Raw genomic sequence first — 18,803 nt, forward strand, 5'->3', positions numbered from 1 at the left:
AGACTATCTCATCTAAACTTGCACAACAAATCAATGGAAAGCATGAGTGCTGTTGTTAAATATGTTAACATGAAAAAAAAAATGATTTCAATAGAGTAGGCCTAGGCCTATTAAAGTGTAGCTGGTTTAGTGGTTAACTCACACACACACTCTTATCACCATGACTTGATAACAGTGGCTCAGTGCCAGTACACCACAAGGCCGGCTCCATGGTTTTAAAAGTGGGTGGGAGAGTTTATATTTCTGGTGCCACTTGGAGTGGGGGGGGGGGGGGGGGTCATCAGATGGGAGGGACAGTTTATATTTCTGGTACCACTTGGGGTGGGGGGGGGGGGGGGGGGGGTCATCAGATGACAAGCAAAAAAAGGGGCTCTCAGGGCAAATATCTTGTACCAGGTACCCACTTTGCACTTCTGCAACTGGGTTTTCACAGCTGACAAGCAGTTTATACACAAAAGGGCCTACTTGTGCCTCTTCTGGGTTTCATTGGCTGATAAGTAAAAAAACAAATAAACAAACAAAAAAAAAACAAAAACAAAAACAAAAACAAAATGACTGATTGCAATTCTCTGTTCCACTTCAAGCAAAAACTTTTTCTGGTACCACATGTGGAGTAAAAAAAGTGGGAGGGGGGGGGGGGGCAAATGATTAGACCCTCCTACAGTATGTATCATGCAAAAAAAAAAAAATAGTGGGGGCAGTTCTATAATTTTCTGGTGCTAGGCCTACTTCTGTCCGGGTTTTATCAGCTGACAAGCAAAAAGAAAAAAGCCTTCAGCGCAATTGTCTGGTGCCCACTCCGCACTTCCAAGTTTCCATACATGTGTAGCTATAAAAAAATTAATTAATTAATTCAAAAAAAAAAAAAAAAAAAGCGCAATTTTCTGCTACCACTTTCGGGAAGCAAAAAAAGTTCTGATGCCACTTCCAAAGTGTGTAAAAAAAAAAAAAAAAAAAAAAAGAAAGAAAGAAAAAAGTGGGAATGACAGCAAGTGGTTAGACCCTAACGTACAATTACATGTAGGCTATGTATCACTATCATGCAAAAAAAACAAAACAAAACAAAACAAAACAAAACAAAACAAAAACAAAAGTGGGGCCCTGGCCAAGCCCCACCCCCTTCGTCCCCAACAGGCTCCACCGACCTTTCCCCCTACCCCTCCACCCCGCCGCGCCCAATAATGGCACTATTAGCAATAAATAACATCCATGACAATTAAGGCCACAATTTATTCTTGGAAGGTAAAATGACTGCAAATATGGAGCAGCAACAAATGAAAAGTGTCGGTACCACGCCACAACCTACGCCTAGCCGGCCGATAGCTACCACCCAACCAACCAACCGGAGCGGAGGCGGGTGGCGTTCCGAGCCGACCCGAGTTTGGGGGGCATTTCATGAAGGAACTTGTCGGATAAAATATCTGACAAATCAATTATATCCGACAAGTTTTGAGGAAATTCTTTAGTCTGATTGGCTGATTTCTCTGAACTTGTCGGATATAATTGACTTGTCGGACATTTTATCCGACAAGTTCCCTCATGAAATGCCCCCCAGAACGTTTACTGTACTACCACTGCTGTTTGCCTACGCCTCCACTCCGAGGCCCCCATTGCATGCGATACCATGGCCATCGCCAGGCGCCGGTCGGTGGCGGTGGGAGGGAGCTGACGGATGTGCTCTGCTGCAAGCGGCGACGATACGCGCTGAGCTCTACACACGATACACACGCACGCACACACAACAATCTACTGGTACCGTACCGTACCGGTATGTGAAGCGGGAGCTCCCCATGGCCCAAGCTGCAAGGAGCCTGCTCCCACAATGCATGCGCTCCGCTCATAAGCTCAGCTCACACGCTCGGCTCCTCCTCTGTCTTCTGCTTCGAAAAGTGAATGCGCAATAAAACACGAGGGATTTTTCATGCGCTCCTCTGAACGCAGAATGATGCATATAATCATAAACTTTTCTCTCACCTCATTCGCACGAACAGCAAAATCACTTTACTTCAGCTGCCTTTTTGAAGCACGTGCTAAGGGGATAATAATTGCAAGCTGCAACGGCGCCTCATTACCCTCAGCTCATCAAGATTGTGTTAAAGCAGCGCATGAATGAATGACGACACAAAGTCGTCGAGCTATTTATACCAAAGATCATAGAGCGCAGCCGCGCGCACGCCGTTTACTAGCAAAATCATCAGCTGATCTCTTTCGAGCTTCTCACGCAATGTCCATACGATGTCGTACGAGTGGCGAAACGAGCGGCAGCGTAGCAGCACAGTCCGCGCGGCAAAACAAAACAAACTTGTGCACGCGCACACGAGCACACGTCAATGTACTTTCAGCTGACGAAACGCTGTGTCTGTTTGCTACACTAATGTTCACTGGACCAAAACAAAGTTTCGCCATTGCACCACTCTCTACTTTACACAATCACCTATAATTTGCATAATTAACGCAAATTTATATGTCTGAAAATTCCCAATTTCTATAGAAACGCAATACAGGGGACGCGTCCGGTACGTGTGTTGGGGGTGGAATGGGGGGGGGGGGGGGGGTGGGGAAGGGGAGTGGTTAAAAGGGGTGTAAATATTTTCGTGGTTGGGTTGGGTATGGGTCTTACGCCCCTCCCCCCCCCCCCTAAAACACACACACACACACACACACACACACACACACACACAAACAAACAAACAAACAAAACAAAACAAAACAAAACTCTCCGTGTAAAACCCTTCAAATTGGCACGTCAAGGGTCTAGTTCTTGAACATTTTTCAGATTTCATATCTTTTGTTTGGGGCGGGGGAGCCTGACGGGAGGGGCAAAGCAAAAATATGGAGGGAGACTGGCTACAATTCACCTCTTTAGTATTGCACCGTCAGACTGGCAAGAGATCGAGAAGATTGGCAGGGTTTATGTTATATATACGGGGAAATACTCCTATATCTGAGTTGGAAGTTTCGCGAGAAGTTTCTCGGGAAGTTTTGCGGGAAGTTTGCGATCACACTGGCAAAACTTCCGAGACCTAAAGATCGAAATCTTAAACTTCTCGATCTTTTGCCATCAGTGTGACCGCGTCTTTACAGACTGACCCGCGTTGCGGGTTAAAGTTCATAGAAAGTAGCAAGGATAACGCACTCTCAGCAGTGGAAGATATTACTTCATGTTGTCGGATGATAATGAATAAATTGAAACTGACTGGCTGGATATATTAGTGCATGCCTGCCCTTGTAAGCATATCGACACAATAATTGAAGTGAAGTGAGAGTTATTTTCATTGGAAAAAATGTAGGCCTACGTTACGAGCGTGTTAAAAAAAAAAAAGCATATTCCCACTTTTGATCCTTTACAGTTCAAAAACTATATATCAGAAAACACTAACATTGATATGAGCAATAGCTGAATAGTGCACAATTTTGTTGGAGGTAAATTGAAAATGAAAGCATGATTCAGTTTTTTTTTTTTTAATTCAACATTGATTTTTCAGTTAGGTTTCAGATTTTGCTCTATTTTCAACCCTCTGTACAAAACTTCAACTTTGCACAGGGGGTTATTGGTGTGTATAGGAGTGTGTTGTTGATGCCCAGACAATGGTCCTGGACAATGGCCAGGATTGGAATGCCAATTACATATTCAAGATGAATTCCACTATCACAGCTAGTATTTATTCATTCTGAAATGCGGTGGATGCAAGCACATGGAAACATGTGCTCACTTTTTTCATGTGCATGCATTTCACCCTGTGTCATGAATTCAGACTAGCAGTGCTCAGGGCAATTCACATGAAAAGTACTCATGTGCCTTGCAGCAGAGCTCTGAACAGGTGGTAGCCATGTCCATTGTTCAGGGTCATTGTCAGCACACACTCACATACGACATCATAGGTTCCTGTGTAAAGTTCAAGTTTTGTACAGAGGGTTAAAATTTGCTCAAAATCTGGAACCTAACATTGAAATAAATCATTGATTTCATGAAAATAGTATAGGCTTTCATATTCAAATCACCTCCAACTAAATTGTACACTATTCAGCTATTACTCATATCAATGACAGTTTTATCTGATATATAGTTTTTGAACTATTAAGAATCAAAATTGCGAAATGTTTTTTGTAACACCTAGTACAATGAGTATATAGGCTTACACGGGAATCACAGTTTGATGTGAGCTGAAAACGAATGGGTCTATCTACGAAATAGGCCTATTTCATATCGATAAAACTGATGAATCCACACTTGCACCATGAAATGAATGCAGACTCAACAATGTTGGGGAGTTCTAAATGTCCCAAACCCTTGAAATTACTTTAAAGAAGACGAGTTAGCAATAACTTGCAAATTTACAGAGGTGATCTTGAGTCACTTACAATGAAAGAAATGGTCCTCAAGCACCTATACACACCTAGTCCGTGCAGTGTCCATGTGGAGGCAAACAATGGGAAGAACGTTCAACAATGTCATCATCGACTTTTGATAGGTTCAGTTCAACTTCCGCTCCAGCGTGAATTAGTTCCGAGATTGCCCGTCCAGTATATACGCCATGGTTGATGTAAAATCTGCATACAATATCACGCTACTTCATGTACATCGCTGCACTTTGAGCCGCAGTGGAATATTATTACCTTTGGCTGATTGTGGCGCTGACACCTGTATGCCGATCGTTGTTGTCTTTTGTTGGCTGTTGTTGTGTTAAAGAGTTGGTTTATTTAATATTGATGGAGATGAGGTTAGGGCTTTCTACTTTTCGCAAGATACCAATTAAACCATCTTATGATATAATACACAGCATTCCATTCTGAGAGCAATTTAAAGTTTAATAGATTAAAATCGGTTTTGGAATGGCTTAGAGTAAAAAAAAAACAAACAAACAAACAAACAAAAAACGATTCTAATAAAATTTGGGTCCCATCTCTTATTAGAATTGCTTTGTTTTGAATATCTCAACCATTTCAAAACCAAGATTTATCAAATAAAGGTTGAATTCCTCTTGGTATTCATGTTCTTCAATATTTCATAAGAGTTTTCTCATTATCTCACCAAAAGATGTTAGAAATCTGAAGTTAGGTCTCAACCAAAAACTATACGATCCCTTTAATACTGTTATTGTTTCCAGAAGGTGTGTCAGCGCGATGAAGGCATCACACTTTTTCCACACATATCATCAATACAACGTAGCCAACCGCCGGGCCAACCGACACACAAGTTTATCCCTAGTAAAATAGTTGGAAGTTCTAGTTAACCATTGTTTTCTTTTCACTTGTCTTTCTTGGTCACGACGTTCTTGTCGATTGTAAATTTGGTCACTGTGACTTTTTGTAGTTTGACACATTCTGAAAACTTCTTTAAGAAACGAAAAATCAACTAAAAAAAAAAGACATCGAACAGTCAGGTCGCAGAAAGAATTGCAAAAAAAAAAAAAAAAAAAAAAATCCCAAACAAATGCACATCAAAGCCGACAAGTGATTGTTTTGAATGCAGCTGCGATCATCATGCCAAGTAACTAAAAAAAAAAAAAAAAAAAAAAAAAAAAAAATGATAATACTATGAAACACGAATTAATGACATCCAATAAAATAAATTATTATTTTCAGGTGACGATTCCGTTGATAGAATGAGAGAACATAATTTCATTCGAACATTTTTATAGAAAATGTATACAATCGTATTTGGGTCTGCGATAAATATGATAACACTGAAAGCAAATAATATATAACTGTCATGCGAACAGTAGTTGAGAAATCTATCCGGGAGTGCTCACTTCGGAACGCATGGTTGGTTTCCACGTAAAATCTCCAAAAACTGGAGGCAAGCCTGCCGATGCTGTCGTTACATTAATTCTAATTTATCTTCCCCCTCCAACAGAATACAGAGAAGAAGTCAACCATAACTCTTTAAACTTATAGCGATGAAAAAGAGAACCTGACGTTGGTGTATATGATATGGATAATGGTTGCTTTGCACGCAAGAAAGAAAGGGGAAAATGCGTCTCCTTTAATACCTGAATACCAGGACGGCAGAACATGAACTGTATGTCAAATAATTCGAAACGCTCAAAATAATAGGCCTATAGAGAAGAGGTGGGAGATATCTTATCGTCCACCAATAAACCATTACCTGTGGTATACTTGATTATCGCTGAATATACTTCAATTATTTACATCATTACTTTCAATTTTATTTGTGTTTCACCAACTGAGCTTGCTTGAATAATCAAACTCTCAATGTTTTTTTTTTTTCCAAAGACTCTTCAAATACATGTATTGAAGTGTGCACAACACAGGCATATTACGTGTATTATGCATATCATGCATTTATATTGGATCAAAAGACATCTGATGACTGGTTGAAAGAGCTTCAAGAGCTTATTATGTATCATCAACTACTAGTATGTCAGAATGTTAGCCTGTTTGCACTCCATAAACGCATGGTATTACTAAATCATTGTGAAATGATGCACAAAGCAATTGTGACATCACAAAAGCGATTCTGACATCGCGCGCTGTATCGTACGGTACGGCCACTTTGCGAAAATGTAACAAAGTAATTGTGACATCATAAAGCAATAATTCTGACACTGCGCACTGCTTCGTACAAATGAAAATGTAGCAAGGTGATTGTGACATCACAAAGGGATTGTGACATGGCGCCCTACTTTGTACCGACAATCTGTGAGACTGTGATGTTAGTATTGCATCCACCACACGACTCTCATTTTATATTTTCTTTTATTTTTTTTATTTCAAATATAAAACAAATAATATATGCCTACTCTAATTTCGAGTTTCCAGTTGATTAATGATCTAAATGCCTCAGTGCTTCGAAAAGTACTGGTGAATGATACTATTTTGGAGTCACTTCTGCCCATAGTTTTGATCAGAAACCCTCAAGACAATTAGGAGCTTAAATTTCTATGTCATCACTTTTACCTTCATTCTTCTAATTCTTCTCCTTTTCTTTTTTCTTTTTCTTTTTGCTTTGTGTTATGACTGTTGATAATGATGTTGCTATCTTATCATCATCGATAAGTGGTATGTAAAATCTGCATGTACATTGTGCTGTCTGTGGTAAAAAGTGGTACGTCATGTACGATCTCTTGAACCTCCTTGATAAAGTACAATGCAGATTTGTAAAGAAAAGTGCAGAATTTCAGAGATAAGTGGTACAATGAACTTGTACTATCACTGATCTCTATAGGGAACAATAGTGTTTTTCCCATTACTGAGTACTCCAGATTTTGAGTGGGTTTGCTTTGAGCCACTCTAGAGGGCGACATACGGTATACAGATCGCAAATTGTGCGAGCCACGCATATCCGCTATGCGCTACCGTACTCCAACTGAACCCATGCCCAGAGCCCTCGGCCTGTACACTCCCGAAACGACACCTCTCGCCTCTGATGCTACAAGTCATGCATCCCTAACCCACCCGTCCTGCGGCGCGGCTCAGCTAGCTAACGTTAACATAATACAGGTAGCGTAGGTTTTACGGGCAGTAGGGGCCAAAACGCGGCCGCGCCAGTTTGACGGCTGGTGTGCTACCTTGTAGGTAAGACAATTCTGTATTTTTAGGTGCGATGTGTCAGATTTATATCTCTTCCTTTGATTTCTTCTCCCAGCACTATGTCTATGTAGCAGTAGCAGACAACTGACTAACACAGGGAATAGACCTAGACATTCTAAATGTTTAAAGTGAAAAAAAAAAAAAACCCTTGCCTTTTGCCCTGGGCTTTGGCTTGGGAGTGAGGGCAGGTTCACCGGGTCAGAACCGACCAGGATTCGGGGAGTTTGGGGATGGGATGGTATGGTGTAGAGATCATCTAACGGTTAAATCTTCTTCTTCCTCTGTTTGTTCTGCCTCCTTCAATCCTGAAGATTCAATTGCATATTTACATGTGTGTGTGCATATCACCAGGCAAGGGCACCTGAGCTGAGTGCACGTGCACGTGTGCGAGTACCTGGATGCAACACCATTTCCAGTCACAAGTCCAGGACCAGAGTCTACCCAGAGAGAGAGTTTATAATTATATCACGTTAGACAGAAAGATCCGTCTGTCCGGAGGAGTCTTTTATTTTTTTGACGTTATCGCTCTCCTCCGGAGGGGATCCGTGAAGCCAGATGCAGTCTCCACGGAACATATCCCCGACGACCAGGTCCCAGATACAGACCGATCTTTCGGTCAAGAGTTTATAGTGTCACTGTCAGATATACTCCGGCAGTGAGTGTCAATTGAGTTAGTCTGAATGAGTGATACTGATATGATAATATGTGTCGAGTCAATCCAATGTGATGTTGTGCAACTATTATTATCAAGCAGGTCAAGCCGACGTCCTGTGACCATGGTGACAGAAAGTGTGTAGAAAAGTGTGCATTGAAGTCCAGAGAGTCGTTCTTGCAGCGAGTAGACTCTAATGCATATGCCTTTAATATATTAAACAACTAACGTTTCCATCCCTATTTAATGTCTCAGCACAGTCCTGGATATCATTGTGTACAGATACGGAATAAATTTTTCAATTTATTGACCACTGTTTATCTAAAAGCTTTGTAACTTAGGCCATTTTCTGTTGCTTTTGCATATACCGAACATACATATTTTACCTACCAGTAGACTTATCTATGTAGATCCAGCAACTGGGGTATAGATTCCAGCATCAAGTTTTGGCTGCAAACTACAGCATAACTGTCAAACGTTCATCATGGACGACAAGCTTCATCAGACATCTGCTACGTCATCCGTCATTGAACGCCGACGAGTCCACCTGGAAGAGGTCTCAGAGTTCATCGAGTCTTGTAATAGCACTCTGGAAGAGGTCCTGAAGGGAATTGGATGGAGCAGAGAAGAACTACAGGTACCAGTACCTAATGTTGCTGATGGTGTTTGTTTCTTTATTCAGGAAAGCCTTAAAAATACAAGGATAATTTGCAAAGTATGTACCCAAGAGTTACATAAGAGTAGGGGCATGTGTCAGTTTGTTATGCTGCTCAGAAGTTAGTTCTAAGAGCGTAGAGAATGAAATTTAACGTTGTTGTTTTTTTAAAATTCCATTGTCAGCTTGCGATAGTAAGATTGTACCTTTACTGATTAGTATCACTCCGTCTCTTTTGTAATCTACGGCAAGTAAGAAATTTCATAATCTCTCAACGCATAATGATGGATGATAAAATTGCTCATAATATAGTGCATTTAACACATACCAGAGTACATGTAGTGTATATACTATATTCCACATACTAAGAATCTTGCTATAGGATTGGTCAAGAGATGATCATGTGATAAAGCGTAGTTTTACCCATCACATCACCTGAGAAAAAAAGTTCATTACACTCTATGATAGTCATTTTGTTTCGCTGATCTCTTAGTCCACACAGTCCTAATGCGTGATATAACTTACAATTTTGAGTACACGCGAAAGAAAAGTGCGTTGCACTATGGTCTATCATTTGACCAAGTGATAGACCACAGTGCAACGCACTTTTATTTCAGTGCCACGCGCAGGGCACGGAGCAAATTCTTTGTTTTGTCATCTACGCGCATACGTCTAAAGTAAACTACGTACGTAACCTAAGCCCTGAGGATACCCAAAGACACCTAATATCTAGGACCCTAGATGTGGAATATAAAGCAAATAATCAACGTTTAGTTTCAGGCAATGAGACAAACTATCACTTCCTCGGCGATCTGAATGTGTACGCTATCTTTCCTCAGCTGCGCTTCGGAAAGATAGCTACATCCAGATCGCCTCGGAAGTGATAGTTTGTCCCATCACCTTCACCAACGTTGATTATTTGCTTACTGTACCTATATGTCCCCATGCCCTCAACAAAAGGGAAGACTACTGTATAAGCTGTTAATTTCTTGAAGGTTTCATTTTTGCGAATTTCGCAAATCACAGTTGGATCGCGTATTTAACAACACGCGAAAATGCCTCCATGCGCTGTGGTAATAGAGCATCAACGTAAGCGTTGGCATTGATACGCGAAAACAACATCTCGCAAGAATGCATTCGTGAAAATATCTGAATGCAAAAATAACAGCATATACAGTAATAGAAGGACCAATACAATTGCATATTTAGATGATACCAGGTAATAGTACAATATCCTTAGACCACAATAAATAATAAGACTGAAATGCTGATTTTATTGCTTAAATGTACTTCTTCTTTGTCCAGATCCAGTTTATTGTTAGCAGAACACAGAGTAGCAGAATTGCAATACAGTCACCTTGCTTTATGCAATTTTCAGATTGTATGGGTCTATTAAAATCAAAGCTTGCAAATTGTATGGAGGCAGAGGAGCATGCATTAATGTTAACTTTGTACTAAAATGAATACTTAATTGGGCATCAGAATGAGGATCTGGTGGCATAAAGTGTTATCCCTCAGTAACAAATATCATGTTTTTTCTTTCTTTCTTTCTTTCTTATGAAAAGAAACAGGAACCGTTGGTACCATGTCCACTGAACACAAACCATGCGGTGCCGGGAGAATTTCTCAACGCTCACTTAAAGCGATGTGAATGGTCTGGAGACGGGTATAGCAAGGTGGAATGGGTAAGCAGTGAGAGTTTAGAGAAATGGCTCTCAGTCCTTCGCTTGAAAACAAAAGTCACTGAAACAGGAATTGTAGAAACATTTGATAATTTTTACTGGGCAGGCATAGAATTGCCGCTGCTTATATATTATGATATCATCCGTAGTGCTTTGTGTTATGTGTGGGAAGTGCATGCTAGAAAATATGATTTCCTTCAATTTTGATAAGATAATAGCAACATTTACTATGTCTTCTTCAGTAATTGTACTCTACTGGTGGATAGATGTCAGTCCAGCATGCTCCATTCCAGCCTTGTTAAATTTATGCTTACTTCAGGTAATTGTGCATGCAGATGATATATATGCATACAGTACTATATCTTTTCAACAAAATTATTCAACTGCAACTGGACCAAATCTGCAGTATTCTTTTGTCGCTAATATCAGAATATTAGCCACACAGGTATACATGCTTACAGTTGCTCATTATTTATGGCAAAAGTGTGCACAAAGAGTATTGCAAAAATATTTGATCATTGTGGAAGATCTTTATCATCTATCCACATGATTTGGACGCAGGTAATATTACCAGAAAGGTGTGTAAATGATGCTCTGCTGGTCCCAATAGGACAAGCAACTTCAGTTTGAACTATCCTTGTTCATCTTTCCTCATATCTCAATCTCTCCTCTCTGCAGGAAAACGCAGAAGACTTCTCTCACAATGAGTTCTTCTATGAAAAGAGTAACAGTGTGCACAGTGTCACTCTGGGTGAGTTCTACAGGTTCAATTCTCTGTAGCTTTTATGGATCATGATATTTTTGACGTTTTGATTGTACAGTTCGACCTCGATTAACTGGCCACGTCAGGACCGCCATGCATCCAGATAAGCGATTTAGCCGGATAAGAGAGATATACTCAACTACCATTGTGACAGAGCCACAGGCTTTTAAACAAGTGCCAGTATTATTTCTCCCTTGATACCTAGCAGCTGTCCATATTTAGCAAAACACTGCTGGTAAAGGTGTCTCAGATACTGGCGGTATCTATCTCTATAATCTCTGCTTCAAAAGCAAAGTGTTGATTGTTTTATGTCCATTTCTGTGGGTCTATTTCACTCCCTGTTTGCTTTGAGTGAGATTTGGCACTGAAAATACATGAAAACATTTTTAAAAAGATGTCAGCCAGTTCATGTCCAGATAACAGAGAATCTGGTTAATCAATGGCCATATAATCGAGGTTGGACTGTAGTTATTCTGTTACGCTCAAAGTTGGGTAGCTACTAGAACTAACCATGTCGTTCATTGTGTACAGTATTGGTAATGACCTGAAGTAAAGACAAAAAGACATCAGAACAAGCTTGCAAACTTGTAAAATCTTCTAAAGGTGTTTCTCCTGTCAATAAACATATTTCTGCAGAGTGCAGTGTTGACAGAAGAGATATGTTATGCCTTGTAAACTTTTTGATCCTGTCAAGACCCTGCAGAGCCATGTAGCATGCATATATTGGGTAACTGCTCATTATGATTAAATTGAATATGATTCCACAAATCCTGTAATTGTATTTTTTCTAATTACTTCATCAAAAGTTCTTACTGGAGTCTCCTATGTAGCCAATTTTGGTATTGTACCCGATTGAGTGCAGATGTAAGTCTGATTAGTAATGAAGCAGCTGGTTTTTAATGAATTAGCAGCTTTATGGTAGAAACATACTTGCTCATTATTCTAATTACTACAGATGTATGTACTACTTAGTGCTGAGGGTGGAGTGTACGGTGTATGTATTGTAAGCAGACTTTGTGGACTAGTTGTCTGATAATTTGTTTCGAATAATACTCATTTTCATTCCAGCTGGAGACTGCCATTCACTCTATGGTCTCCTAGTATCTGAGATTTCATTGGTGGCTTTTATCATCGCTAGGATCAGTTTCTCAGAGTTGGAATGCCGAGTGATAAAACACCATGTTAGCATCTCCGAATATCCTTCTCTATATATCCTTTCTACAAGACATTGTATCTGGAGTGTAAAACTATGCATTTACTTCAAGCATAGACAACATGACAGATATCTGGACCGAACCATTCCCACCAAAAGATTTGTGAATGCTTGTACTTTCCCGTATGGGGACTTCTAATTTGGATCTGTCCCTTTCAGAGAAATATGACTTGTGCACATCACGTCCTTCTCAGGTTTAGGGAGTGTGAGAAGCGGTTGTTTCAATAAAAGTGTCTTTTTATGGCATGTTTTGGTCCACTCAGTACTAGAGCAATCAAACCTATTTGTGATTATACAATACTGTATGCTCAAAGACAGGATAGACTTGGTAAAATTTGTAGCTGAGGTCAGAGAGAGAGAGAGAGAGAGAAAAAAAAAGTATGCTTCAAATTTCTATCATGGGTGGTAAAAAACATGCATGTCAGAGAATCAATCCCGAGATTGACTTTGTAAGATGAGGTTCCTCCTTATTTTTCTATATTGATGAAAACTTTTCCAGGTGACAGAGATGAGATTACTGATGGGAGGCAAAAACACAAATATGTTAGTTACCTGTACTCTGGTGACATGGTGTTTAGCCTTCTGAGAGTGAGTTTGTCCTAGAAGTAAAACAAACTTTATATAGTTGAACATGGCATTATAAGTTTATGTTTAAGTGCACTGAAGGTAACCACTATTAGAGTAGCATGTGATGAGGTTGGTATCTTCTTGCCTTCTGCATGTCTGCACCTTCAGGAAGCACGAGAAAAGAGTATTATTATTGTCATTATTATTATTGTTATTATTGTTGTTATTATTATCACTATCATTATTATTGTTATTATTATTATTATTATCATATATTGATTTGTAGCATCGTGACTTGGTTATATGATCATGTGCTGTATATAATGAAAGTATACTGTCTGTCTTGCCTCCTATTCAGACAACTCAACTGGCACATTGCCCAGAACGATGGACCGGCTAGCTGTGGAAGCAAGTCCCACAGAGAGGCTGGCCCTGTATGAGACTACCCTGGAGAAGTGCCAGGCAAGGAGGCGAGAGGAGCAGGACTATACAGACCTGGAACTGAACTTAGACCAGGATCAAAGTAAACAATACTTTTGTTATAAATGCCACAGTACTCAGTACTACATATGTGACCCGCTACAACAAAAGGATCCGAAAGTCGAGGGAGGTCGATTTTTTGAAAATGACATGACATTATTCCATTAAGCTTCCACTTTCATTTCAAATATAAAACGGCTCATAAAAGTACTTTGATGCGGAGATATTGATGATTTTATTCGAGCATGTCAAATGGTTAAGGAAATCAGCGTTTTGAAAAAACCGCCTTCAAAGTTTTCCTTCTGACACAGTCGTAATCAAGGGGAGGCAAGACAGTTTTCACCTCTTGACAATAGAAAGTATGCTCCTGGCAACCTCTGTGATATTCATTCAAGCTTAGTGCCAGTGGTCTATGCATGACCAATCAGTAACTAGGATGCCACACACTAACCAATAAGATCACTCCCTCGTTGCTATGGGCAGAGTCTATCTGCGGCGCTAAATCCAAATATTTGGACACGTTTCTGTTCCGTTGAAAATTTGAAAATCATGGCCCAGAAAAATGCTAATTTCTAGCCTTTCCTCTGATCATTTAGCTTGGAAATGTCGGCTTAGGGTAGACGACACATTAGACTACAAAATTATGCCAAAACCAGAAATCCGATGGTTTTGACAGATTTTGATGATTTGACTTCAAATTCGATTTTCTTGGCCCAGCCATCAGCAACTTCCAGATCCTTTTGTTGTGGCGGGTCACATATTATTAGTATCATAAAAAGGAACATTATTCCCTTAGTCACTTTAATTGTGGCTCTTGGTATGTCTGATATTGTTGAAAATGCTGTGGTTTACTTACACATGTATAGTTAAACAATACAAAATAAAATCGTCTTATCAAAGCAAGAAATGGAAAGAGGAAGAACAAAACAAAGCAATAAATGCACAGTGAAAAGATGTTTGAAAATGCTCAGTAACAGATGAACCATTCTGCATTGTACCAACATAGGCATCTTTCTCACTTTTTTTCATCTAATCTGTGTACACAGACCTGCTCATGCACAAATTGATGAGCTACACTTTATATCTGTGGATTTTGGTCCTACCATAATCACAATTCGTGGGTAGTTATCCCATTCCTGACAAGAGCCTGGTATACTGGGTTCCCAAAATGTAGAAGAGAATGTCTACTTTTGTGACCTAAATTCATGTTAATTTGTGTTATACTGACCAGGAAAATGACGGTGATAAAAAAGATAAGAGTTTATTCTATTGATATCTGCCTGTATTTTTGTTTAAGTTAAGTTTTCCAATGTAGTAGTGCCCTCATTCTGCTATAAAAATTGTATGAAGACGTATGTAGCAATTAAGCCTGAGCTCACTTGATTTTGAATTTCACTGACCCCATTTGAGTGCCCTTATAGTGTATAATAAAGACGTTGCAAGTCCAGCGTATGCTGTATTCACATCTCAAGTCTGATCAATATTTTTCAAATTTTACAGTGGCACACGCAGTTGGCCAAGGAAAAGCGATACGGCGCTGTTTGAATGCTTTTCACACAGGTGAATTACCAGCCTGTCCATTCTTTGTCATTGACGATTTTTCTGACACCCATGGGGTTAACATTTTCATCAGTACAAAATCTAGCTCAATTTTATCCTCTTTGCTGATTTTGTTGGTGACCTTCAGACGATGATGATAATGCTGGAGGGAAGCCCAAGAGTAGACTGGAAGTACTGGCTGAGATGAGAGACTACAGGAGAAGGAGGCAGAGCTATCGGGCCAAGAATGTCCACATCACCCGCAAGACCAAGACAGATGTAAGTCTTTTACTACTGGAGTCAAAAGGGGCCTGAGCTTTTGATCCTAGCGGAATCTTTGTCAGAGGCAAAACGACAAACAGGCAGGGAAAGCTATCACATGTAAGGACTATACACAACAAGAACAGTCAGGGGAGGGTTAGGGACACAGAACAAAGAAAACAAAAGGGGAGGGTGGGAGGTCATGGGCAAGGAGCCCAACAGGTAAAGGGAGGGGGATTAAAGCAGGAGGGTGGACAGACAAAAGACAGAGGAGGGTCAGTGATGATCCCAAGGACCATGGGGGCAACCTTTGAAGGATAAGGATGAATAGGAAGGCAACATCAAACAAGATGAAGAACAGTAGAGGGATTAAAAAAAGGAAAAGAGTGAAATAGCAACAGTAAGAGTGGGGGGGGGGGGGGGGGGTGGGCAACAGGGTAGTGGGTGTAATGAGAATTACAAACATGCAGTAGTTTCCCAGCATTTATACAGGTACTTTTTTTTCTTGAGTTTTTCTCATTGTCTATGTGTTTGTGTGTGTGTGTGTGAATTTGTTGTGCACATATTACATTACCAATATGCAGCTGTGGCTTCATGTTTTTGCATTCATATAAATTTATGAATCTTATCTTTTAGTTTTTCCCATTGTCTGTGTGTTTGTGTGTTTGTGTGTGTGTGTGAATGTATGTGTGCTTACCACTTAGGATAACTTGTTGCTTTTTGTATTCTTATAAATTTATGAATCTTATTTTTTAATTTTTCCCATTGTCTGTGTGTTTGTGAATGTATGTGTGCTTACCACTTAGGATAACTTGTTACTTTTTGTATTCATATAAATTTATGAATCTTATATTTTTTTAATTTTTCCCATTGTCTGTGTGTTTGTTTGTTTGTGTGTGTGTGTGTGTGTGTGTGTGTAGGCTTACCACTTAGGATAACTTGTTGCGCGCATATTACATTACTAGTATGCAGGTGTGGCTTCAAGTTTTTGTATTCATATAAATTTATGAATCTCTGAGTAAAAAATGGGTGTTGTTGCTTGTCATTTTTACCCCATTTCTCTGTTTCTGCTTTGTAATATTGTTTGTGTCTTTTATTGACATTCTATCTGTACAGTATGATTATACTAGTTCTTGCTGATTAAATCTTGTTTCCATCACGTTCTAATTGAAATGTTTGAATGAATGTTTGACAGGTGATGAGGGAAATTATCGACACTCACATGAAGTTCCTTGAGGAAACCAGCCGGCTTGAAGGGAATAGCAAAGACAATGAGAAGCCTTGGGCAGACCGTGCAGAGAGGTAAATCTGAATGCTTTGTTTGTTTGTTTGTTCATTTTCCATCTGAGAAGATGGCTGGATAGCCCATATTCAGCTACACTATGCTGGTCTTCCATGGAGTCCAGTTGGATCTCAATCAATTTAGAATAATTCACATTAATGTATAAGCTGTTATTTACACGAGGGTTTAATTTTCGTGAATCACAGTTGGACTGCGAATCTAATGACATGAAAAAAATGTCTCCATACATTAAGGTAATAGCACGCTTATGTGTCAATTCAGGAATTTAGGGCGATGAGTTTGCTCAGTCGGTAGGGCGTCTGCCTCACGATCCTAAGGACCCGGGTTCGAACCCAAGTCTGGACTAGGCAATGTTGTGTGTAAACATACCGTCCCCTCTAGCAAGAGGCAAAACACTGTCCCTCGGATAAGACATAAAATGGAGGTCCCGTGTATGAGAGAGTCACAGCTCATGCACGTAAAAGATCCCGCTTCATTCATTCATCGCAAAGAGCAGGGTGTTTGACCCGATGAAGTGGTCCCACCTCACATCCAACTGGACCCCATGGAAGACCAGCTTAGCATAGCTGAATATGGGCTATCCAGCCATCTTCTCAGATGGAAATGAACAAACAAACAACATCTCGCGAAAATGTCAGTGACCTCCTCATTTGCGAAAATGTCTGTACAACAATAATCCCACAAAAGTGAGAGTACTATCTAAATAATTTCTTGTACATATTGCAGGCTGGACTGATTACAGTCACAATGATAGCTGCCAGCCCACAACCCTTGGCTTTCAGTCTTGTATATAAATTGTAATACCCTAGTAGCTCATATTATGAAGACCCGTGTAGGAAGCTGACCTTTGGATGATTTGTGTTTTTCCTTTTGTTTTCAGTTGAATACATTTATTGTTACTCTAATTGATTACTTTTATCATAAACATCATCATCATCATCATATCTATTGGATACTTGTGAGTACAAGTAGGCCTATTGCTATCTTTAGAATCATGAAGCTTGTTCTGATAATCACCCATTGTTGCTGTGTAGAAGTCCAAGAGATGAGACCAAGGTCAGTTCATCAGGGAGGGACAGCAGTGGTCAACGGCAAAGGTCAAGGAGCAGAGGAAGGGATGACGGTGACCGAGACAGACGGAGCAGATCCCACAGTAAAGAGGGCGGGTCCAGGTCTGGGTCCAGGTCCGGTCACCGTAGTGAACATCGCCATGGCAGCCACAGTAAACACAAACACAAGAGTAAGCACAGATCGCAGCGCAACGATGATGAGCGAAACTAACTTATTCTGCAGAAAGTTTCTGTGTTACTTAACAAGGTGTCAGGTCTTTGCTGTTTTTATGCCTCCGCCACAAAGTGTTACTGGAAGCATTATGTTTTCGGGTTGTCTGTCCATCCATCGAAGAAATGTGCACTTTATTCAAAAAGTAAAGTTTTGTGAAATTCTCTTTTTATTTTCCTTATATCGTTGTACGGATGTGACATCATTCACTGTAGTAGTCTGCTCATCCAGCAGTGACTGCACAAATACTTTAAAAATTCACAACTTTTGAACGGATTGTCCGAACTTCCCCAAACTCTCACTGATGTGCTCTACTAATATTGTTGCCTTCACTCAATCCACATGTATATGAAGGTGGACTTGTCCTTTAAGATCCTCGCGGGAATCATATTTCTGTCGAGGAAAAATATAGTGTTCCGAGACAAAGATATAATTCCCCAAGGGAAATGAAAATGTTATATTGCTATCGAAGGAAAAAGTAAATATCTGTTATATTTTATGACCTTCACCTTCACAGAATAAATTGTTGTAAAAAGCAAAGCGACTTTCGAGTTTCCGAGCCAAGCCCACATGGTCAGTACGCTCATGAAATTGACAGTGGATGCGCAGTCGAGCTGGCCACACAAAGTGAAGAATCTGCAATATCAACGACATCATCTTTAATATTCTTATATAAATCTACAGACCTGTCAGATATATTAGAACCTGGGCCTGAACTACAATGCAAACCAATGTACAAACAAAATGCAGAAAATATACAGAAAATACTTGTGAAAACTTACCATTGCAGATCATGCAGATTGCTGTTTTTGACCCAGTGTCAAATGTTAAGAAATCCAAGTTTTGCAACAAT

The 18,803-nt window shown here is 39.9% G+C and overlaps 1 protein-coding gene across 1 annotated transcript; it reads left to right on the plus strand.

Annotated features, from left to right (window-relative positions):
• The first annotated feature begins 10,424 nt into the window (after positions 1-10,424).
• LOC140240296 (U11/U12 small nuclear ribonucleoprotein 48 kDa protein-like) lies at positions 10,425-18,075 on the plus strand. Its single transcript, XM_072320079.1, has 7 exons — positions 10,425-10,546; positions 11,222-11,294; positions 12,375-12,487; positions 13,445-13,609; positions 15,254-15,384; positions 16,562-16,668; positions 17,704-18,075. The coding sequence occupies exons 3-7, from the start codon at positions 12,466-12,468 to the stop codon at positions 17,948-17,950; spliced, it is 672 nt and encodes a 223-aa protein (XP_072176180.1). The 5' UTR covers positions 10,425-10,546; positions 11,222-11,294; positions 12,375-12,465; the 3' UTR covers positions 17,951-18,075.
• The last annotated feature ends 728 nt before the right edge of the window (positions 18,076-18,803 follow it).

This window comes from Diadema setosum, chromosome 16 (assembly GCF_964275005.1).
Source record: "Diadema setosum chromosome 16, eeDiaSeto1, whole genome shotgun sequence".
Classification (NCBI taxonomy): domain Eukaryota; kingdom Metazoa; phylum Echinodermata; class Echinoidea; order Diadematoida; family Diadematidae; genus Diadema; species Diadema setosum.